Source organism: Cololabis saira, chromosome 9 (genome assembly GCF_033807715.1).
Source record: "Cololabis saira isolate AMF1-May2022 chromosome 9, fColSai1.1, whole genome shotgun sequence".
Taxonomy (NCBI): domain Eukaryota; kingdom Metazoa; phylum Chordata; class Actinopteri; order Beloniformes; family Belonidae; genus Cololabis; species Cololabis saira.
This window is the reverse complement of record NC_084595.1, coordinates 30,465,893-30,490,051: the sequence shown is the minus strand read 5'-3', so window position 1 is coordinate 30,490,051 and position 24,159 is coordinate 30,465,893. Positions and strand designations below refer to the sequence as shown.

The window sequence follows — 24,159 nt, the reverse complement described above, 5'->3', positions numbered from 1 at the left end:
TTTCCAGGGTGTAATTGTTTTGTTTATAAGTGTGTTTTTTTTGTTGGGGGTTTCGGTCTCCAGGTGTTCAACTGGAGGGTGGTCGATTGTGATTTGGCTATTGGTCTCTGTACACTCCTTCCCAAAGCAGAAGTCATCAAAATACTATGGAAAGTTATTGACAACACTTGGCAAAACTACGACAAAATTCTGGTACGCAGCACAATATCTGTTAGTTTTTACTTTGATTTATGTTTTGATATAAATGAAAGATAAGGAACAGAACCACAGAGAAATTAAAACTGTTAAAATCAGTTATTCTGAGAAATAAACATGTACTAAATTAGCAGTTGATTATTTAGGCTGTGGCAAGAATCGGGGCCAACCTCTGCACCCTGTACGATGAGCCAGAGGAGCAGAAGAAGTTTCTCTCCGTCATCACTGATGCCGAGTGGGGCATCAGGCTCGGCAAACTGGAGGTAATGTAGCTAGAAACTCTGGTCATGTCCACCTTAGTCTGCTTTTCGAAATGAAAATGAGCTGCATACGCATTTGTGCTTAAACGTGGAACCAGAAAAGACCACTGTAAAACGCACTTCTTACACGGCCATTCATGCTCACTAGGCATGTGCGCGCAAGTACAAACAGGCTTAGCTGGAAATTACATTTGTTGCAGATTGCTTTTGTAATTGTTTTGTGATAAAGGCTTGTCAAAGCAGGGAATTATTGAGTGACCCAAAATGAGAAAAAAAATGAAGCAAATCTGTGCAACTAAATCATAATAAGTGTTTATAGCACATCAGAATTTTTTTCCTTCCAGAAGGATGAGTTACGAGTCGTGCGGATGCTAAACCATAACAAAAGTTTCATGTTTTGAAATAAAAACACAAAAGTGTGGATGTAGACTTTTAATTTTATCACTTCATCTTCGTCATATGGAACTTTCTTCTGTCTCAGATATCAATCCAGCCAGTGTTTCGTCAGCAACCTGAGATGAAGAGCAGTCTGGTCCCTGTCTTGGTGAAGAACAGGAAAATAACCCCAGACATTATACTCCAGTACTGCAGGTCAGACAATTAATAATTGTTCCTGTCACTGAGAGAAATGTTTTCTATGTATGCACAGTTACAACCAGAACTTCACATAGATTTCCAGAAAATCATCCATATCTGACAGAAATTTGAGGAAACTTTTCCTGTTGTAGGTCAGTGATGATTGGCTAAAAGTCTTCTTTTGCTCCTTCACAGTACCTTTGGTCTGGACCGTGACCATGTGATCAACCAGTACATTACCACCTTACTGTTGCTCCAAGAGGACGAAGATAGTGCAGATTTCTCTGGCTCCGCCCAAGAAGAGATGCAGCCACTGTGTCACGCTGATGCACTGGAACGAGTCCTGCAGATCATCCCAATGTTACACAGCACCAGCGAGCTCACCGACAGTCTCTTTGCTGCCATATTTAAGGTATGAGTGGCAAATTACTGAAATAGGAGATTGTAAGACAAATAAGTCAGTTCAGAATTTACTATGGAAGTGTAGCGCTGCATCACATTCATAAGTCATCATCCACTAAATGTGTCTATTCCAGGCAACAAATGTTTAACTTCTCACCTAATCTTTAAAATATCTTTATCATGCAGCTCAGTCCTTACAACTACGAGAGAATTGAAGTAGTGCTAAAGATCATACAAGCTGCAGATGAGAATGTGACTGCCTTCCCAGTTAGTCAGGTAAAAAAACGACACTATAGGGCATTTTTAATTAAATGTTTTTATTTTATAAAAATACCTGTGAAAATATACATCTCACCTAATCCACAGGCAATGGGCCTCATTCAGCACCTTAAGTCCTACAAGCGAGTGTCTCCACCTTCAGATGTGGAGAATACGCATCTTCTGGAAAATGGGCTGCTGCCAAACGCCCTGTCCGACAGCAGGCTGCCATTCCACCTGCTCATGCAGACCAAACACTACTGGAAGATTATATGTGAGTTGGCCAGACTTTTTATTGTTTTGTCTTATTGCAGGCTTATTGAACAAAAGGTTTAGTCTTACCTATGATCATTTAAACTTTTTTTTGTAGCTTAAATTTTTATTGAGTTTTCACATATTTATAGACGAAAACAATACTGAAAACAATTTTATTAAGAATAACAATAATAACACTTACACAGTCTGAAGATAGCCATGTCATGTTGTTTCATACAAGCGTTGCATTTTTCCCAATTTTTGTCAAATACGTTCCCTTTCATTCTCAGTATGAATGTCATTAATGTACTTTTTAAATACAATAACAAAAAGAAGGCATTGCCTGTTGCCCAAGGTTTCATAAGATACCTTTTTTTTTTTTTAATTTTTTTTTATTCCTTAGTTGTTGTTTTTTTTTATATATATTGTTTTTATCAACCAATGCTCTACCTAAGTGACAGTCCTGGGCATTGCTCCCCTCTACCAACCCCGGGAGGGCCCTGCACTGAGCTCAGGTCTCCTCCTTAACCTGAGGAGTGAGCAGGCCGCATCTTTTTTCACCAGACAGACATTAGCTACCCAAGGGAACACGGGGAGAACATGCAAACTCCACACAGAAAGATCCTTTCTCCAACCCCACCCAGGGTGTGGGCACTGAAGTCATGGGGGAACTAACACGTATTCAGCGCCCACAGCGTCCTCGGCGGGAATTGAACCCAGGACCTTCTTGCTGTGAGACGGCTGCACTACCTGCTGCCTAGTTACTACCTTAGTTGACAGTCTTGTTCTTATAGTAGTCTTCTGTGTTAATGGATGGTTTAAAAAAAATATCTTTCCGTACTCAGCTCCTGAGCTGACTGAAGAAACTTTCCCCACACTACTTCTGATCAGCAAACTTATGAAGGTAAAAGACTAAATTCATTCTGAGAGTTATTTTCCCCCCTAATGTTTGCATGTTTAAATGATTTATCATTTCTTATCCATTTCCAGGTCAGCCTCGACAAGTTATACATGTCAACAGTAAACCACGTGTTTGAAAAAAAGATGAAGCCTTTGCTTTTGGAGAAAAGGAATAAGGGTCAGGGTCATGGATACAACAAGGAGACTTTCAAGGTAGCCAAGGCCATGATGAAGTACATCCAGTGCATCCAGAGCCCAGAGTGGGCGGCTGCTACAGCCCACAAAATCACCCAGGAGCTTCCCCCAGGTTTGAGCAGAAAAGTAGCTGCATTATTCTGAACTACGTGCTTCTATGTGCACTTACTGTAGCCGTTTCCTGCTTTTTACAGGCTACGAGAAGGCACAGTCATTGAGGTTTTGTTTGGTTCTTGGAGAGGCTTGGCTTAAATATCCAAACCTAGAGGTCTGTGTTTTGGTTTTTACCTGCACCCATGTACTTGATCAGACTTAAAGCTATGAAGTTTTCATACATTAATCACTTCTTTCCTTCCCTGTCCACTGCTGCTTAGCAGGAAGCTGCACGGGCCAGAGGGGAGACCTTTCTATCCAAGTTGAAGCTGCAGTTTCAGCGTTCTGCAACTGAGAATATATTGATCACCAGTCAGCTGAGCAGCCCAGAACACCTGAAACTGACTGGGCTGCCAGCCAGATTAATAATAGCTCTGTATGAGCACAGCAGTGTGGAGCAGCGTTACCGAGAGTCAGGAGGTCAAGCTTATCCTGGTGAGCTCTCTTGAACCTCAGTGTGATGTAGTTTACCGGTACTTATTGTCCAACCGACATAATAAATATATTGGTACATAGGACACATCTAATGCTGCATTGCTAAATTTGGCGTGCACAGTTTTTGCATTTTGTTGTTTGCACTTATCTCACTATTTATGGTGATGCTATTTGTGTGACTTGGTGAATCATTGACACTTTTTTTTTTCTTCTCTACTGATTCTCCCCTTTTGTGTGTGTGTGTGTGTCTTTGTCTTAGACATACACGCTGCAGTTAAGGAAATAGCCGCAATAAACAATGTGGATCTTGTGAAAATCCGCAACATGCTATTAGAAAAATGGATCTGCAAAACTGGCCCGGCTGTGTCCAAGGTTCTTCTGTCTTAACCTTATTATCAGTTACTTAAAGGATTCCATGAATTTTTGAACAGCACTAGAATTTTTTTGCTTTATTTTATTGTCTTCTTATGTCTTGTAAATAAAGGAAATGGGAAATCAATACTGTGTCACCAACATTGAGGAAGACCCAGACTTAATGAGGTAGTTATCACAATTACGTTGATTGATTACGTTTTCTTATGAACAAGATTCATTATTTACAGTCTTAGAACCTGTATTTTTTTAATTCTTCGGTTTTGTAGCAGTTACAAATCACATTGGCCCTAATTTTTACTTGTATGGCTTCACTGAATGATTATACATCTATGATGACAGGGCACAGAACTGATGCACCAATAATATGTTGGCTTTTTTTTATTGATTGATTAATTCTAGGGTGGTGTACATGCTGCAGTCTGGCCTGATGAATGATGCAATTCATGTTCTTAGTCCTCTCCTTTCTGCTGAAACTTGGGTTTGTTTATTTATTGAAAAAAATATACATGCATGGGTCATGGGTTTTGGAAGATAATGGCTAATGTCTTTTTTTTTTTTTCCTGTAGCCCCTCAGTACATCTGGACCTCGTCTAGCCTTCTGTCATCGAACTCGGGCGCTGCTTTGTCTTGTCCGGCTCGCTGACGCAGCGACACTGGAGGCCCAATTGCAGATCCCAAAGACCAAACTTCAGTAAGACCAGAAGAGCTTTGATAAGCAATAGTTTCCTGTAACTCTAAGCATATTGGATCATTAATGCTCCATATTTTATATATTTTTATAGCTATTACCTGAAGTGCTACATCTTTGTCTCTCAACTGGAGGCATTAAACATCCCCTACACGGTTCAGTCCTTCATCAATAGTCCCAAAGAGGGTTTGATTAAAGGCTTATGGAAGAACCACAGTCATGAGCCGCAGGTATATTCAAGTGTTGAAACTGATTTAATCAATTGATGTTTTTCATGAGAATAGAAATGTTGAACACAAACATTCAATATAAATGAGGTCTATGATATATATTTATTTATTTATTTTTTTAATTTGCTTTTGTTTTGTTTTGTGATATTATTTTTTTCCCTCCAGGCTGTGCGTCTTGTGGCAGACCTGTGCCTGGAGTACCAGGTCTACGATCCTCAGCTGTGGAACAGTTTGCTTCAGAAGCTGCTGGGCTTCAACTTGGTGAGGCAAAATGCCCCAAAACTTCCATATGTTGACACAAAGTTGTTATTTAGGGTTTCGGGGGGGGTTTTGAAGGATGAACATCCTTAACGACATCTAAATAAACACAGGTTTTTTCTGAAATAATGCTTACCTCTCTGCTTTATTTCCGCTCCACAGATTACTCACCTCCAAAAAGTGCTTGAAGCGATAGTTCCTGTACCGGTTTTGTGGGAGGTAATGTTGCATAAATTGCTCTTTAGTTATTTGTAAATTGCAAAATGCAAATGGAATTTGCACGAAAACATCATTTTGGGGCAACGTTTTTATCTTAATTTTATCTTAATTAATACTTGATTAGCTTTCAAGTATGCATATCTAAGTTGAGGATTTCCTGCCTGGGGGAGAGGTGTGAAGTCAGAAATAAAAGCATGAAAAAGAAAACGGCAACAATACAGTGAAGAATTAATCAGTGTTAACATATTTTTGCATGCTTTATATTTTATTTACAGATATCAAGTTTCTCCAGAACTTGGAAGAGCATGATACTGGCACCTTTTGTCTCAGGTACTAGATGAGGATGAAATTCACTTCCATTTAGAGAACAAACATACAATGTGTATTTTCCTATCCCAGTGTTGACTGATGTGTAATGTACAATGCTCTTGCACAAAGGATGCTATTCATAAAAAACCCAGATTAGCCAGGCTGAAAATAAGTGGTATATGATGAAGTATATCCAATAGATGGATAGAAGCATGAGAACATTTTTAAAGCATCTGTTTTGGATGTTGGCAACTCGTAGTATAGAGTTTACATTTTGTGTGCAACCACAGAAAGACTTTTTGTGTTTTTCATTTTCAGAGGATGATTAATTGCTAGTAAATTCACTTAACTAGTAACTTTTATTAACCCTCTTAACATCGATACATGCTTGTACTTGTCAGAATGCAAGTTTAACATCTGTCTCATGTGTTTTCTTGGAAACAGCTTCAGTTCCTCTGAGCCCAGACCAACAAGCAACTCTGTACAGGACCTTTGTTCTCCTGCTCAAGTATGTTTTAATCATTCAGATTTTCTAAAGATGCTAGTGAATAAGTGTGGCTGCATATCCACTTTGGCCTGGATGTATTTTAACACAGACCAGACCTTTTTTGCTTTTTTAAATTCAACTGTTTACAAAAAAATGTAGCTTGATAGACTAGACCTTCTAGAAATATATATAGGCCTAAAAAAGATATGTAGGGCTTCCCCATCTAAAAAGAAGCACCAGTGGTAGCTTATCAAACTGCCCACAGTTGGTTAGTGTGGGGACTAATCAGAGCAATGAACAAGGTGACATATTCAGAGCAACGGAAACGAGTCAAAGGGAGAGTAAATTAAAGTTTTGCTGCAGCCTTTCACCAAAACAGCAAATGCATTTACTTTGCAAAGACATTATTTGAGTGCTGTCTTTTTTTCAATTTTCAAAGATAAAGTCTGACTCTTGTCTCCATTGATGGCAAAGCAAGTTCAAACAACAATGGATTCTCAGCTGCAGCGATCTACACTGTTGACATCTAGATTACGTCGCTGCTTTGTCATTATAGTATTAAGCCCAGCCAGAGAGTCTTTTTACAAGGAGATACTGATTTGATCAGCTCCCACAGGCTTTTGGACATATGCAATGAGCTCAAATGGACGGTAGCTAGATGTACCTGCAAAACTAATGCTGACTGTTGTGGGAAAAATATCTAATACCTCTGTGTATATATAATTTAACCACTAGGTGACTGAGTAAAACTGGAACAATATTAACTTTTTTTCTTTTTAAATGCAGGCTTGACGAATGACTAGACTTTAGTGAATGACTTTAGTGCAAAAGGGCTAGACACGCTGAGTCTCTGAGAGACTGAGGTTGGGCCTAATTGTCTGACGCGCATAGCAAGAGACTTGACTTACATGAAATAGGTTTAACTTTTTATAAACAAAAAAAATAAGGTAGATTGATCACATTATGATCAAGTGCATAAACTCAAAGTGATCACAGTGAACGAAGAAAACGGCAGTTAACAAAAAATATGCAAACCCAGCTCACCCCCTGTACATCCTCTCAATGAGAATGAACAGGTGACTAAATGAAGTAATATCCCAGCCCATACGATGTGACCTGCTATTCCCCTACTCAATGTGGCCACATAATATTATAACCAAAACACTAAAAAACAAAACAATATCCATTCACCTCAAAAATAGAAAAAACACCTTAATGACACCTTAATGACAATTTCAACAGAACAAAAATGCTTCAGACTACATATTTAGGGTTCTCATAACAATTTATTGCAGTTGTGTAACAGCAGAGCTCAAATCTTATTAACAAAATATCAGTCTGAACTGAGCGTACTTGTAAAGCACTCAAAAAGTGCTTAAATTAACATATTTCCATCACACTGACATCATTTCCTGAGCTGGTGTTCCAGAGTTTCAGACTTTTTTGTGACCATTTTTTTTGAGCCAGTGTATTTTTAATTAATTAATTAATTTATTTATTTTACTACTTGCTTGTGTTCAAATTGCAAATTTTGAGATTTTATGCTGAAGAACCTGTGAGTAAATGCTCTTCAATGGCAAATGGGTAATGTAGGTGGTAGTCTGTTACCTGATCCTCGCTAGTTTAGAGTTTACACATTCAAAACCAATTCATCTCCACCAACACCTGTAACCTTGGAACTACTGCGAGTCCAAAGAGCAGTTGATGACAAAGAAATCAAGTTGTAATTATAGTTTCTTGATTTAAAAACTGACCTAAATGGGCCATAAGGAGTAAGACATGGGGCCTGGTGTTCCACTCATCTCCAGACAAGAAGTAAAATAAATACTCTGAGAGAACCAGGAGAGCATTGTTATAGAAGTATCCTGAGGACATTGTACATCACAGGGTGTTTGAGAAACAGCTAACTGCACATATTACAGTTACAAGGCTTCTGTTTCATGTCACCACAGTGGTGATTTGAATCATTTTTTTTCTTCTATTAGCAAATTAACATGAAATTGTTGTAGTCCAGTTAAAAAAAATCAGTTGGCTGCCAGTGTTTTAACAGGTGGAAGCAGGAAAGAAAGAAACAAAGAAAATAAATAAGACGCTTGATGTGGAATTAATGGATGTTGTCACAGTATATTATATTAACAATCTTACTGGTCCAATCATTTTTAATTGACATTTATTTAGAGCATTTAACCTTAGCTTTAATATATAGACAATACATTTACCTGTTGCACTGCTCACTTTCCCTGCATGTAGCAATGGTTATTTATATAGACATTTTAAAATAAAAAATATCACTTTCATTGTTTTTATAGACACAGCTAACACAACTTGAATAATGTCATAATTTCTCTCTGTTTTATCCCGAATGTCATTCAACTTATTCTCCCCCAAGGTGCCCCTTTCTGTTGAATCTGGACCTGATAGGAATTGCAAACCGCTTTGCACAGTTCAGTCTACCCGCCTTTGCCCTGGGAACTCTCCTTCTCATCCCAAGTGCCAGCAAAAAGGCGCAGCAGATCCAGGTGAAATAATCCTGGTCTTTCCACGTTGTAAGAAGTTATAACTATAGTATTGTTAAGCTTCAGTTATAGTTGAGCATTTTTTCCATCTCCAGGGCTTTCTGTCCATGTGTAACCCGGTCACTGTCCTGGAGCAAGTGGATGAACTGATGAACACCGGAGAACTGGCTGGAATCCCATCGCAGGTCAGATGTCATTTAAAATTTGTTTTGCTGTTTTTTATTTAAAGTCGACCAACATAATAAAGATAATCAGTATGTTTATATACCATATGAACATTAATTCCTTAGCAATAAATTAATGGGTAGTTCAGTTTCTTTGTCTTTTTGTCTTCTCAGTTTTCTGTCTTTTGGTAGCATCAGTTTCTAACTTTTGGTATAAAGGCTCTTTTGTTGTTTCAATTATTGTGTTTAAAAAATGCCAACACATTTTCAACAAACCCATCAGGTGATGCGTGTTTGCTTGAGTTGAGTTTATGGTGAGCATGCAAGCCATGACTGCAGTATCGCTTCAGTCTTTCTTTTTTTTTGCGTGCGTTTCGATGGTATTTGACTTCACAAGTTAATATGTGTCACAGGAAATTGTATTAGATGGGTTTGATGGTGTAAAGGTAAGAAAAGATGATGACATAGTCTTACTGTTAGTGTCAAAAGTGTTACTAAACAACTCTATCTGTATTACTATATTGCTTTTTATTTAAATGATGTTTTTTATGCCATTTTATGTTTTTTTATGATTACCCAGATCAGGGAGACTGTATTAACATTTATCAGCCAAAATGGACATTATCAGAAACTGATGAAGACAAAACACTTCAACCATCTGAAGCAGCTCGTTGTGACGACGGGCCAGCCCAACCAGGTGAAGGACTTGGTGGACTACCTGATCAGCCAGAACTGGTAAGATAGAGATGTGGCGTGGAGGATTTATTTAGTTTTCATTTATTTTGTAAGAATGATATACATTTCAAAAATATGTGAAGAGGTCCCAGGATGTAACCTTGGGGAACTCCACATGTGACTCTTTCTGCTCGGATGTAAAGTTACCTATTGACACAAAGTACTTCCTGTTCAGTATGTTTTGAACCAATTTAGTACAGTTGCGGAAAGACCCACCCACTTCTCCAGTCATTTGAGTAAAATATTGTGGTCAACTGTATCAAATGCAGCACTGAGGTCCAGTGACACTAAGACTGACATTTCTGTATCCAGACATGCCATTAAACACAGTAAAGGCCATCCACAAGGGTGAACACAGATTTTGAATTATCATTCTTGGCTCTTTTCTATGAGTTTTTGAAGCCCGATGGATCATGCCCACATCTGGAAAGAGCTCGGGTCTGAAAACCATCCAAGGGGGTAGCACCTTAGACTGAAGGCACCAACAGGTGCTTCCTTTGCACGACCAATCAGAGCAATGACCAAAGTGACGTGTTCAAAGCAACGGCATTGAGTGAACAGGAGTCAGTTGTGTATGAGAGTAAATGTAACTTTTGCCGTAGCCTGGCGGCATAACAGAAAAACATTCAGCAAAGGAATGTTTTGAGGGCCATTTTCTGCTCAATTTTCAAAGAAAAAAGTTCAATATTTTCCTTTTTTTCTTTTATCTGTCTCTATATATATTAGTGGTTTGTATCCTGATTAGTTAAAAACATTTTATCGATGACATATACAGTATATGCATTTTAATCTTGCAGCAGATGTTATTTTTATTAATGTGTGTGTGTCCTTCACCGTTCCTCTTCGACAGTCTAATCCAGTGTTTTTCAATTCCAGTTCTAATTCCCCCCTGTCCTGCATGTTTTAGATACTGCCTTGCTTTAGCACATTGTGATACACGTAGCTGTGTCATCAACAGACTTGTTCAGACCTTGATAACAAGCTAACTAGGGCAATTTATAAGAATCAGGCGTGTTGATGCAGGGTCACATCTAAAACATGCAGGATAGGGAGAATTGAGAAACACTGGTCCAATCCAACATATTTTATTAATATTTGGATCCCATATTCTGACAAGGACTAAAATAACCACACTAAACCAGGAACGATAAGCCTACTCAAAACACAAGACAATGATGCGTGTAGTGTGGTGGTGCTGTAATGTTTGTGTGATGTCTTAGTGGCGAAATGTGTTGCAGAAAGTGGAAAGGACGAATAGAAAAGTGTGTGTGACTGACCAAAAGTGCCCCCAAGGCCGCACCAAGTTCAAATTTTTAACTGACTATGCCAAAGCCGATTCAAGCGGCCGTTAATCCTCGGCTGCAGCATCTACACTGTTAACATCCAAGTTACATCATCACTGTCGTCATTGTATTAAACCTGCCCAGAGACTCTATCGCTATTTACAAGGAAAGGCCTGAGGGTTTCATAAAGAAGTTCTCAGTTTGCTTTTTGAGTGAATATATTTTAAATTGTAGACATTTTTTTAAACCTTTTTTTTTTCTGCTCTTCAGTCAGGAGGATGCTGACTCACTCACTCGTGAGTTCCTGAAGTACAGAGAGAATCAACGAGGGAAAACAGTGACAAATGGCTCGCCTTCAGACGACTGCTTGAAGGTAGACAATTATTTTCGATTTTATTCATATATCATTCGTACAAGTGATTTACCCTTTCAATTTTCTCTTATTACTATTCTGTGATGGAAGCCTAAACTTACTTTTCCACTTTAATTTGTTTTTCAGAAGTATTTCAACATACAAAATGGATTATCGGGATGAACCTCTCTTACTTCAGTTGTATTTATTCAATCTGGTTTGTGTTGAGATAAAATATTTGCACTTTTCCTTTTGTCTTTTCAGTTTATGTACATTTTTTATAAATTCCTTGAAATATTAAAAATGTGTAGAGGGGGAAAAAAAAAAACATTTCGAATACTGATCTGTTTGTATGTCTTTGCCTTCCAGCTTGTGTTTTACCACTAATTACTCACAATATATAATAAATAATTGGAAACAGAAGGATTCAAAGGTATTTAAACTGCATTAATGCATACGCGCAAGATGTGAGTTATATTGTTGAACCAACTGTATTTTTGCATGTGTTGTAGGTTTAACCCCTTCATGTTCTTTGTTAATATTTGCCATATTTGATTGCAAATAACACTGTTGCTCTATTAAACAGAGGTTGTCACAGCTCTAAAGTTCTGATTCAGTTGTTTTGAATGAAGGATCACTGTTTTGATAGGAGTGTAATTTGTAACGGAGTAGTTCTTACTCAAATTGCCTCTCTTACACAATGATAATGAGCAGCAAACTGGAACTGGAACCAAAACTGCGGTTAACTGCAATAAAATCACAAGCTGAGGCTCAAATAGTTATCAGCTTTGGCCTAGCCCCTCAGGCATCTACAGTAGTTGCATTAAAGAGCAACTTTGCATCACGTTGCTTCTGTATAATTTCAAGATCGTGCGTGGATTAGTTGTGCTAGACTATGCTAAAGTAGGAAAAAAAGACTTCCCCTTCTTCTAGATGCATGCTTTCAGATAAATGATCTTACAAGAGATATTTGTGGTTTATTGTGTAATGTGGCTAACTTTAAGAAGTACTTTCAAAAGTGTCATCTTTACTACGTTGTGTGATTGGAACCATTAAAAGTCAGACACGCCGCTGCTATATCGACGCTCCCTGACCAAGAATACATCACGCGCTTTAACACTTATCTGGACCATCTTCAGCTTGATGGGCGAAGTGTTTTCCTCAGCATAGTTTCAGCAGGTTTATGCAGTGTCATGAATGCCATAAAATAATAATCAGTTCTGTTTATATTCACACTTTTTAGAAGAGCTTTATTTTTGTAGAGTAAACTTTTTGTAATTTTTTTTTCTTTTTTTTAAGTTGTATATTTACTTTACTTTATTGGTTGTGACCTGAAATAATTTCCTGAAATTAACCTAGTTTTAGTGTGTATTAACCAATAATGTTTAAAAACTATTTGTGATTTAAGTAAGAATGGCTTATTACACATTTTAATTTTAACAAGGTTTTTCTTAGTTTATGGTGCTCAGTTCCTGATGTTGAACAACTTGCATAAAATTCCTATCAACTAGATAATGTTCATATGACCAGAACTGAGAGAACTAAAACATCACAGCAGTAGAAATCTTCATTTATTATTCCACAAGGAAGAAACAACATTGAACAGATGTTTAAACAGAGTGAAAGCTTTTTAATCTCTGTATCACATCTTGTCATTATTACTTGGTATCAGAAGAAGTATTTTAAAATTAAAGCAACACAAGGTCGTAAAAAAATGTCTAATTTAAACAAGACAATATTAAATGTGACAGAAAATATTAAGTAAACAAAAAAAAAATTACATTTTATAATATGTGGTACAAAGAACAACAGTTTTTGTTTTTTGGTCTTTCAGTGCAGTTGACAAAAAAACCCTCTTATTTGTTCTTACACAAATAATGCAACTTATGAGAAGCTTAACTCACTTTAACCAGATTTTGGTTTCCCTTTTCCTTAGTTTTCTGATCACAGCTGGCTGATCGACTGGGAGGCTGTCTCTCGAGTTTTCCTCTCGGTGCTTTCAACAGTGTTTATTTCAGGCAGGTGCATAATTTTTCTGCAGATGTTCTTAAAGATGGGACTGGAAAAGTAGTAAACCACAGGATCTAACATGCTGTTGAGATATGTCATGCTAATGGTGATGTAGAACACATTGTTCAGGTGCTCATGACACTCCTGGGATCCGTGGCCTTTTTTGATCCAGATCAGCAGCAGGGTGATGTTGCTTGGAAGGAAGCAAATGATGAAGAGCACCACCACTATGATGATGAAGTACAGAGCTCTCCTTATCTTTGCCTGGTGGGCCAGCTGTCTCCTTCTCAGGTGGCTCATGATGTGGAATGTGCAGTAGAGAATTACAATCAAAGGCACGTAGAAGGTAAACAGAAATGTAAACTTCTGCCAGTGCAGATTACTTTGAGGCAGGTCCTCCGTGAAACTCTCGCAGAAGGTTGACTTGTGCTGCAGGGTGAAGATGTGCACCGTCATTGAAATGGTGACCAGCCACAGTCCGAGAGCTCCCAGCATGGTTTTACCCACACTCAAAGAGTTGATTGGGTGATGGGGATGCACCACACGCATGTATCGGTCTACTGCGATGGCCATCAAGAAGAAGGTGCTCCCACTGCGGTTCATTGCCAGCATGAAGAGGCAGATGTTGCAGAAGGCGCCTCCAAACATCCAACTGATCTCAGAGATGTAGTAGTTGGTACGGAAAGGCAAGGCCAGGTTGAGCAGAAAATCTGCCATCGCAAGGTTGAAAAGTAAAACTGTGCTGCTTTTCCAAGGTCTCAAGTGGAAACAGAAGATCCACAGAGCCAGACCATTTCCAAGGAGCCCCAGTATAAACTCTGTCACAAGCAGCGGAGGGAGAATATTGATCAGCACAGTTCCATTGATGTTGCATTGCATCTTGAGTTCAGTGGTACCTTGCTGTCTGCAGAGTGAAGAATTAGCCTTTTGAAGGATGTCTTCTGTCTGATTCTTTGAAGGGAAACCACACCAACACACAAAATGTGTTGGCAATGTGGTTTGAGGTTGACAGGAAGCCAGGGGGTTCTGCTTTTCACATGCTAATAAATGCTAAATCAGTTGTTCCCGTTCCTGAATGAATTTCAGAATTTTTCTTCTTCGGAAAGATTACAATTATTTATTTATTTTACATAACTGATTTACAAAATAATTAGCAATTTATCAACTAAAGTTCACATTAAGAAAGTCTGTTTAGGCTTTTATCATATTATGATTTCACATTTAAAATTTGCCCAGTAATAGAGAGAATTTTTGATTTAGCACTAAACTTCTTGTTTTCAAATGATTCACATTCAACATTTGCCCAGTAATAAAGATTTTAGATTTAGCACTAAACTTCTTGTTTCAAATGTAACTATTAATACATTTCCCAAGACACATCTGTAAGAATGTCTTTGTGATGACCTTTTATTTTTATAAATTGTGAACCGGGCCTGAAATGGAAAGCAACAGGATTTGCTTTCATGGTTGTTTTGATTCTGTGAATCGGTTCGCTTCTCTTTAACACCTTAGAGAGCTGCACTTCTGATGAGGGTGTTCAAACTTTGAAAGGCAAAGTACAAACGGGTTTTAACAAAAAAAATTCACATGAACATCCTCCCACCACCAGCAGCTTCACAATTGATAACACTCAGATGTCATTCTGTCGACAACCAGGAGAGAAAAAAAAATCCCTGTTGTAATCAGGCTGAATTTCTTCTCACTCTTTTATGTTTAGTGCCTCAAACAACTTTACAGCCTCAGTCTGCTAAAAAAGCCAGTAAACAATAATGCAGTACAAAAACTTCAAAAAGGAAGTGTAGGAGTGTCAGGGCCTAAGTGACAAGTGTTTTCCTTTCACAGAGAGCACAAAGTCATGCCACAGCTGATGCAGCTACATGAAACTACCCCAAATGTAGCTTGGTTACACCAAATAACCCAGCTTTTCCTTTTAGAATTGTAGCAATGTTAGTGTAGCCTGCCACTGGATTTAAAACTACAGATTAGACATTATTTCAAATGTTTGAAAACCATGTTAATGTTAGGTTAAAAAGTCATCACAATATTAATAACTTTAGAAAAAGACACCGGAAACTGTCAGAAATGATTTTTAAAGGCCTTCTGCGCAGAAGTGAAGCAAAGTCGGAGCCCTGTCGAGCAACGCGGCTCTCTCTCTGTGGCTCTCGACGAAATGCTTGCTGGGTCTTTCTTTGCAGGAGGTATTTATTGAAAAACTGACAGGCGTTGGCTATGTTAAGACAACCAATGGTAGACAGTGGATGGACAATGGACAAAAACAGATGGTCACACACATGTCTTTTCAGTTAACGAGGCTTAGTATGAAGAAACAAACAGACATCCTTAAAAACAAGGGTTAAGAGGTCAACTAAAACAGGACCCTCTGTTGGAGGTTTGAACAGATGGTTCTAAAGACAATGGGGTATTTGTTGGACATCTCAAACTCAGGAAGGGCTTCGCTGTCATCTGTTAACATGTGATAACCAACAGTCAGCTTAAAGTAAACCTCGGACAGATGTGTCCATCTGACAATGGTTCAGTTGACCAACCAGGAAGTCAGCAGTTTTAACCTCCTGAGTATCAAAGCATGTCACGATAAACAGGCAGTTTTCTGATTCTGATTCTTGCAGTTTTTACAATGATAAACTTGGATTAATCCCACATTTCCCTCCTTTTTTATCATTTTGAAACTTCAACAGTAAACAAAATAAAACACTCCAGTGTCATCGTAAACATACAGGTAATGAAAACACAGAACAGTACAAAGACAGTAATAGTCGGAATCGGAATCGGAATCTCAGTCATTATGTCAGCATGACTCAGTAGTGAAAAAGTCTCTTCCATTCCTCGGACTCCTCTCCTAATTTGTTGTCGCAAGTCAGTTTGGCTAGTCTTCTTCAGGCTGTGGCTGGCGAGATAGGCATCAGATGTTTACTTCGGCGAGCAAAGGTCGTGGAACCGCTCGACTTCCCGCACTACTCGAGCCTGGCATTTCTCTGCTAGCTTTCACTGCAACTGGTGAACGCAGTAGATCATTCAGCAGCCTTTACTGCTGCCGGTGTCCTGATCTGGACAGCAAAAAGGGCCCGTCCTGACGGAGTGATGACATTTCACCACTTAACTCAGGATCCGGTCACCCAGTTTCAGCAGTTCCTGCTTTAGGAGAGGGAAGAGGAAGAAAACAGCAGCGTACAAGAAGACGATTCTCATGTACAGTTCGACTAATGGCCGTCATTCAGGCCATGGCTTTCTTGAGCCTTAACTTAACAGGCCATTAGTTCACTCCAAGAACGAAATCCATATGAACAACTTCAAATGGATAGATCCTCTCATGTTGTATCTGCAACATGTCGGAAAGCTCCTACTAAAAAAATTTTAAAAGGGTATTTAGTATTTAATCCTCATGATGTATCATATACCCCTACTCCCTCCTGTTGAGCCATAAAAACTTCCTATGGCTCAACTTAGCCACCAGGGGGAACAACTTCCTTGGAAGCACCAGTTTGCTTCACAGCATTATTTTGCATGCCAACAGGGGTGGGGGTTTTGTTGTCATTAGACCCCCTCCTTTTTGACTTTTCCCTGGAAGAGTCAGGCTGCCAGAGTCAGGCTCCCCAGATAAGTGGCCCTCCCACTTTTTGACCTTCGCACCCTGGCAAGTCTGCAGGTCTGACGCTCTAGGGACAAGAGGTCTCCATGTCCTTCAAATCCCCCCTCCCATCACCAGATTAGAAGGGGCAAAACCTTTTAAATTCTGTCTCCCACCGTAGATTAGACTACAGAATTTCTCATTGAAAAACGTTCTTATTTCAACCCAAGTGGGTTATGGTCTTATTAAAGTATCACCACACAAAAACTGTCAGTGCAGCAACTCTCCTGCAACCTAAACAGTAGTCTTCAGTGAACTTATATATATATATATTATATATATAATAAGTCATAGTCACAAAATGTCGGACTGAAAGGAGCATTCTATCAAATAATGCCTTCTCAACTGTTGTCGAGCTATATTTTCCCCAAATCAAAAGAAACGCTAGAAAATTGTCATAAAATTGTCAGAAAATTGTCTCCAGATAAATCATATAGTCTTCAGGAGATTCTTAATCTTCTGTTTGCATGCTGCAACGCAAATGCACGCTCTTCTATGAAAACTCATAGAAGTCTTAAGAAAATTGTGGGATAAATTCCCATGTGTAAACTACACATAGACAAAAACCCACTAACATTAAACACAACTTCAGATCATCTGCACGTGGGTTTGTGTATCACTGCAAATGTGTAAATTGCTTCTCCTCAAACTACGATAACCAAACTCAATTGGTGCATTTCAGATGAACTCACAACCTAAATGGTAGCAACACTGATCACAAATGTACACATTTTCAGTGTGAATAGCTAGTATGCACTCAGAGTTTTTCTTTTCTAAAAAGATTGTACAACGGGTTTGTTACTCCTGCATACAATCCTTTCTGTGTAAAATATCACTGACATACAAATGACAGTAGGCTAATGAACACACCCTTCCACTGTATTTTAAAAATACAGCGGCGCTAATTTCATTGTACGAAACCCATCCTCTGAAGCTGTCAATCATCAGTAGTGATTTCACAACAGACAGAGTAAGGACAAATGATTGATTTGTTTTACATTCATGTCACAAACAACCCAATCATTTTATCTCATGCTCGCAAATTGCAGGAATCCCATTTCCATACAATCCAAGTCAAATACAGTGTTACAAAAGTAATCTGCAAATTAAATGGTGAATTAACCCAATTTAAAAACTTCTATGATTCTATGCCCTCATTCAGGGCTTAGAATGATAGAACAAACTATATTTCTCCATTTTTACGTCTCCTCCATAAGGAGAGCTCACTTCACTTCACCACTGAAAACCCCCCTTTTCCAGCAAACAAAAAAGTTCTCTCCTTCAGACACAGACTGCAGCCGCTCGTAAAGCGCTGCACCTACTGCTAGAGCACGCTTTCACACACACACATAGCGCTGTAGCCTTACACACACACACAGAGTCACACACAGACACAGAGCTTTGGGCTGCTATTTGTATCATTTTAACAAAAACTTCAACAGAGAGGAAATTCAACCCTCAACTCACGGACATGTAGTCTCCAAATAAGAAGACACCTCCCTCTTAGGTTTCACTAAGCCTGTCATCTCATGCAGCTCTTCGTAAACGTGCAGCCACACTGCAGCAGCACTTTTTTCACACACAGACGTGTCTCTCACATACACACACACACACAGAGGGAGAGAGAGAGAGAGAGCTTGTCACACACACAGAGAATCACATCCTGCTGCAGCCCCCACATCTCCCCTCCCAGTCTCTCATCAATACCACCTCTCTAACCCATTTTTACTTCTTGTTTTTTCTTTTAGTCTTAAATTAGTCCATTTACTTCTTTTTAGGTTTCGTGTATTATTATTTCGCAAGATTCTGTCTCCATTTTTTTAAGTTTGAGGACGTCTCCCCATCAATTAAGCATCTTTTGAGATTCTTTAAGCATAAATTTCAGCTTAACCACGCCTCTGCTATTTTTAACCAGTTATTTTTCTTTCCTAAGTTTCTCTCAGGACACAAGTTTCCTTTTTCAACAGTTTGGTTTTAGCCTGATCTTTAGTGAGCAATTTAAATTTTTCCCCTCAATTTTGGAAACCCCAAACATTGAACAGACATAAACATCAGACAAACATTAGACAAACATAAAACACAACCATTAAAAATCATTTCCAAGAAACCTCTTCTCGTAATTCTGTACTTTTAAAGTCCTCTGACATTCAAAAGCCGGTCCCCGACCGAGTTAGATGTTGGTCTTACGCACTGCTCTTTAGGCAGTATTTTTAGAGGCCTCTATGCCTCATAAAAATCAGGTCCCCGACCCTGCCGCCAAACACCGTTTTCGCTAACCTCTTGTTAGTATACACAGAAATTTCACTCAAAAGAGGTCTCTCACCTAGTCTCCTAGTGCCCTTCCCTGGCTGGGAAATCTCGTCGTCTGGACTCTGGAACAGCGCAGATCAATCTGGGCCCCGTTCCTGAAGTCAGAACGCTGTCGACAGTTTTTTGATGGCCCCTTTTGATCGTACGCCATGCCAATCGTCGCAGCTCGAGAGATCCCGGGTTTCGGCACCAAAATGTTAGGTTAAAAAGTCATCACAATATTAATAACTTTAGAAAAAGACACCGGAAACTGTCAGAAATGATTTTTAAAGGCCTTCTGCGCAGAAGTGAAGCAAAGTCGGAGCCCTGTCGAGCAACGCGGCTCTCTCTCTGTGGCTCTCGACGAAATGCTTGCTGGGTCTTTCTTTGCAGGAGGTATTTATTGAAAAACTGACAGGCGTTGGCTATGTTAAGACAACCAATGGTAGACAGTGGATGGACAATGGACAAAAACAGATGGTCACACACATGTCTTTTCAGTTAACGAGGCTTAGTATGAAGAAACAAACAGACATCCTTAAAAACAAGGGTTAAGAGGTCAACTAAAACAGGACCCTCTGTTGGAGGTTTGAACAGATGGTTCTAAAGACAATGGGGTATTTGTTGGACATCTCAAACTCAGGAAGGGCTTCGCTGTCATCTGTTAACATGTGATAACCAACAGTCAGCTTAAAGTAAACCTCGGACAGATGTGTCCATCTGACAATGGTTCAGTTGACCAACCAGGAAGTCAGCAGTTTTAACCTCCTGAGTATCAAAGCATGTCACGATAAACAGGCAGTTTTCTGATTCTGATTCTTGCAGTTTTTACAATGATAAACTTGGATTAATCCCACAGTTAATATGCAGAATTTGCACAAAAGATGCAATCGCTTGTAGATGTGTGGTTTATTGTGTTGACTACTGGGATTTTTTTCCACAACAATAAAGCAGATATCCAATGTGTGATTGATTTTAGTGTAGCTGCCACTCATATGTTGACTGACAGAACAGAAGGGCATACACTTCAGGTATGGATGATGGAGGTTTTAACTAGTGTTTGTTTGTTGAATTTCTGTCATAGTTTTTTTAAATGCCTTATTTGTCTAGGGAGGAGTTTGTGTGCAAGTAAATAGTGGATAGTGTAGTTTGTCTACAATTTTGTCTTGCAGTGAAAAAGGATGAACTATGTGCATGCTCCTGTGCAGGATTTGAGTTTTATATGTTAGAACGATGTGAAATTAAAGGAAAACCTATAACTCATTGACTCCTACAGTTAGTGGATGATCTGGTGTTTAATTGACTCGATCTGGGTCTACACGCGTCGATGCGTACCCTACGCCGTAGGCTCTGCGTCGATTTAACGCGGAGCCATGAATACAGGCTTCACTTTCATGGTTTTCGTGGTACTTGGGCCCTGTGTCCCAATACTCCCCCTACCCCTACTTTTCAGCCCTACCCTGCGCCGTAGGCTCTGCGTCGATTTAACGCGGAACCATAAATCAGCTCCGGAGCCGGCAGGCAGAAATCCCGAAATTTTCGGAGCAAATTTCTTAACAGGCGTAGCTACAACTGTTAGATTTCATCTATTAAACCAACATTTATCTTCCTAAATGATTTATTTCAGCCAGCGGTAATTCTCCACAGAGCTGCAGGTTTCTCCCCGGGACGACGGCGCAGGTTGACCCGGCGTTCACGTCTGTACGCCGGCTGCTGCTGCTGCGCCCCGGACCGGCGGCTGATGTTATCATCGCCGAAAACATCAGATCAAATTTCTTAACAGGCGTTATTTGGATAAACTGAGCCCAGGTTGGGGATCTTAACGGTTACTTTTACGCCTGAAAAAAATATTAAAACTTAATAAAGTGGCATATTAACAGCGCTACAGCTGAAAATAAAACAGCTTTTGGCTCTCAGCTTCCTGATTTTAGGGGTGGTGCTGAAAGTAGGGGTAGGGGGAATATTGGGACAGGCCCCTGGGAAGATTTCAAGGGCCCCTAAAATCTGTGGCTTCTTTTTTAGGGGTAGTGGTAGTGAGGGAGGGCTAGTGGTAGAAAGTAGAGCTAGTGGAATAAAGTGGGTGTATTGAGATTGGCCCTTGATGACCGGAGAACAGGCTGCCACTGTGGGGATCTCTACTGCCATCTAGTGGAGGAAATAGGAAAACGCTGCATTCAGATGACCTCATTTGAGGGATGGGTCCCTGGCTCTTTTTGGAAAGCAGTTTTTATTTGTATTCTTATTTATTTAGATGTATTTAATCACAAAGAGTGATAAGCATAGTTTAGTGTCAACGAAAGACTTCATAAAACAGTTGTGTACATATGTTTAAATTATTCTTTTCTGAAAGACCATGACAGACTCACAAGATTTTGGCTTGTTTTCTTAATACATTTTTGTGTGGAATAGTCAAATTGTTTTTTAAACAAGAATGCTAAAAGAAAAAATTAAAGGAAAAGGAAACACTTTCCTTATACACAAAGGTTAACGTAAAAAGGTGTGATCAGAAATTTTTCTGAATTACTTTGTTCCTCAGCAACAATGTCAGCCTATCAGGCACATTTTTTTCTAAATATGACACATGACCATCAGTATTTTTATCCATGGATGTGTCTTGCCAGCCCACAGTCTGCTCTGTGATGTGTGTGAACACAGTGTTCAAACAAGGTTGAAAAATGTGAAAAAGCCCGTTTGGCCTGCGGAGTAGATGACCTGTTCTTTTGTTTCCACCTCCTGTTGTCCCATCAGACGTTGTGTTTCCCTCAGCTGCATACCTGGAAACAAAACTTCGTGCTTGTGACTCCACCCAGCACAACCAACATGAAATTCCAGTTGCACAACTCTGAAGACAACGGAAACATACACAAGAGACTATAGTTTCCTTCACACACTCTATTGCTGTCAGAAAGTTCCGGTTGGCAATGGATCCTAATAATTATGGAACAATAAATACAGTGGTTGTGCACAAGACTTTGTGTGTGTGTGTGTGTGTGTGTGTGTGTGTGTGTGTGTGTGTGTGTGTGTGTGTGTGTATGTATATATATATATATATATATATATATATATATATATATATATATATATATATATATATATATATATATATATATATATATGCATATGAACTGGAGCAACAGATAAGATTTAAACAAAAGAAACACATTGCTGGTCGTCTAAATGGTTTTACAACATACTGGCCTAAACCTAGAAACTGAGAGGAAGCCTATGTTAAATTTGAATTACAATCTAGGATTGGATTCATCCACAATGACCAGGTGCTGTGAATAAACCATGTATGTTCTTTTCAAACCAACATCATGCTGCTGATGCGCAGCTGTGTTTGTCTATGAAGCCAGGTGTAACAGAACCTTTAGCCAAACTTCAGGCAAGTCTTGAGGACATCAAGGATTAAATGTCCACTAACTTTTGCTTATAAATTCTGATAAAACCAATGTTATTGTTTTTGGTTCCAAACACTTTAGGAAGGGATTAAATAGTGTTGTGATGGCCTCAAGTGCTACTGTGTGAAACCGTGGAGTTATTTTTGATTAGGGTTTGTCGTTTCAACAGCATATTAATCAGGTTGGTAAGACATTTCTCCATCTCCGTAATATAGCAAAGATTAGGAAAATCCTCTCCCACAGTGATACTGAAAAACGTTCACATATTTGTATCTTCTAGACTAGATTCCTGTAATATATTATTAGCAGAATGTCTAAGTAATTCGCTGAATATCCTCCAGCTGATCCAAAATGCAGCAGCGAGAGACCACATCTTTCCTGCGTTAGCCTCCCTCCATTGGCTCGCTGTAAAACTTGGAATCCAAATCAAAATTTTATTACTTGAGTATAAAGTCCTAAACGGCCTAGCTCCACGGTATTTGCAAGACATAATAGTACCTTAGGTTCCTATCAGAGCTCTCCGATCTCAGAGTGCAGGTTTACTCGTAGAGTTACTCCTAGAGTAACCAAATGTAGATTTGGAGGGTGAGCCTTCTGCTATCAGGCACCGTTACTATGGAACCAACTTCCAATCTGGGTTAAGGAGGCTGACACCACCTCCACCTTTAAAACCAAACTTAAAATGTTTCTGTTTAGTAAAGCTTATAGTTAAACTATAGTGTTCGGGCCAGTAATGGTATAGCTGCAGCTGCAGGACAAGACTAGAGCAGCTGGTCTTAAACATAGCTTCATTGTAGATATGCTGATATAGGCCTACGCTGCAGGGGGAGACTACCATGATCCACTGAACGTGCCCCTCACCCCTCCTTCTCTCCTCTTCTACTCTTTCATTTCTTCAGCCCGGTCCATAGTTATTAATTAGAAGTATTTCATAAGCATAACTGCAGTCCATTGTTCTTGTAGTTTTTTGTGCTGGTACCACTGACAATATACTGTACATCTGTGCCTCTCCTCTCCCTGTTCTTCATTCTCTCTTTCTGTTCTCCCTTTGCTGCTTTTTCGGCCATTTGTAACACGGTGCTGTGCTGTACAGGGAAAATGGCTCTTTAGAATACCTGTGATGTCACAGGGGGGGTTGACCCCATATAGATGAGTGGGATGAGTTGTTTGGAGTTTGCAGGACCAATCTGCATTGCATTTATGACTGCACTTCTAAACTTTTTTTTACTGCTTCATCAATCTTCACTTCCTAAAATGACAGTTGGACAGAGGTGTATAATCCAGGTGCCATAAAGTAAAAATCCTGTCCAGCAGTTATTCCAACACTCTGAAGAAGCATGTGCAGACAATGCTACAGCAATTTCTGCTGTTTGCAACATGGGAATTGGTTGTTTTTTGCAGAGGTGTTTAATCCAAATGCCATAAAGTAAAAACCCTGCTGTGTTTCTGGATCAGCCTGTACATTTAAAACAGGTGTTTTCACTAAGGACCTAGCATTTACCTGCAGAGGAGCTGGTTTAGTATTTGGTTGGAACAATTGCTGGACAGGGTTTTTACTTTATGGCACC

General features: G+C 39.3%; 2 protein-coding genes across 2 annotated transcripts in view; one reads left to right on the top strand and one right to left on the bottom strand.

The window, feature by feature from the left end:
* Positions 1–12,289, top strand: part of kntc1 (kinetochore associated 1) — a 29,023-nt gene extending 16,734 nt beyond the window's left edge. Inside the window, exons 39-62 of the mRNA XM_061729213.1 lie at positions 64–192; positions 342–458; positions 937–1,046; positions 1,227–1,443; positions 1,620–1,709; positions 1,800–1,965; positions 2,792–2,850; positions 2,937–3,153; positions 3,236–3,309; positions 3,419–3,629; positions 3,889–4,001; positions 4,114–4,169; positions 4,404–4,482; positions 4,571–4,695; positions 4,787–4,922; positions 5,088–5,183; positions 5,343–5,399; positions 5,675–5,729; positions 6,153–6,216; positions 8,585–8,714; positions 8,807–8,896; positions 9,456–9,610; positions 11,164–11,266; positions 11,393–12,289. Of these exons, the coding sequence (XP_061585197.1) occupies positions 64–192; positions 342–458; positions 937–1,046; positions 1,227–1,443; positions 1,620–1,709; positions 1,800–1,965; positions 2,792–2,850; positions 2,937–3,153; positions 3,236–3,309; positions 3,419–3,629; positions 3,889–4,001; positions 4,114–4,169; positions 4,404–4,482; positions 4,571–4,695; positions 4,787–4,922; positions 5,088–5,183; positions 5,343–5,399; positions 5,675–5,729; positions 6,153–6,216; positions 8,585–8,714; positions 8,807–8,896; positions 9,456–9,610; positions 11,164–11,266; positions 11,393–11,428 (2,685 nt within the window). The 3' untranslated portion in view covers positions 11,429–12,289. The remainder of the gene's footprint in view (positions 1–63; positions 193–341; positions 459–936; positions 1,047–1,226; positions 1,444–1,619; positions 1,710–1,799; positions 1,966–2,791; positions 2,851–2,936; positions 3,154–3,235; positions 3,310–3,418; positions 3,630–3,888; positions 4,002–4,113; positions 4,170–4,403; positions 4,483–4,570; positions 4,696–4,786; positions 4,923–5,087; positions 5,184–5,342; positions 5,400–5,674; positions 5,730–6,152; positions 6,217–8,584; positions 8,715–8,806; positions 8,897–9,455; positions 9,611–11,163; positions 11,267–11,392) is intronic.
* Positions 12,290–13,189: 900 nt separating this feature from the next.
* On the bottom strand, positions 13,190–14,134 carry LOC133451074 (hydroxycarboxylic acid receptor 2-like). Its single transcript, XM_061730010.1, has one exon. The coding sequence runs from the start codon at positions 14,132–14,134 to the stop codon at positions 13,190–13,192; it is 945 nt and encodes a 314-aa protein (XP_061585994.1).
* Between the last annotated feature and the right edge of the window lie 10,025 nt (positions 14,135–24,159).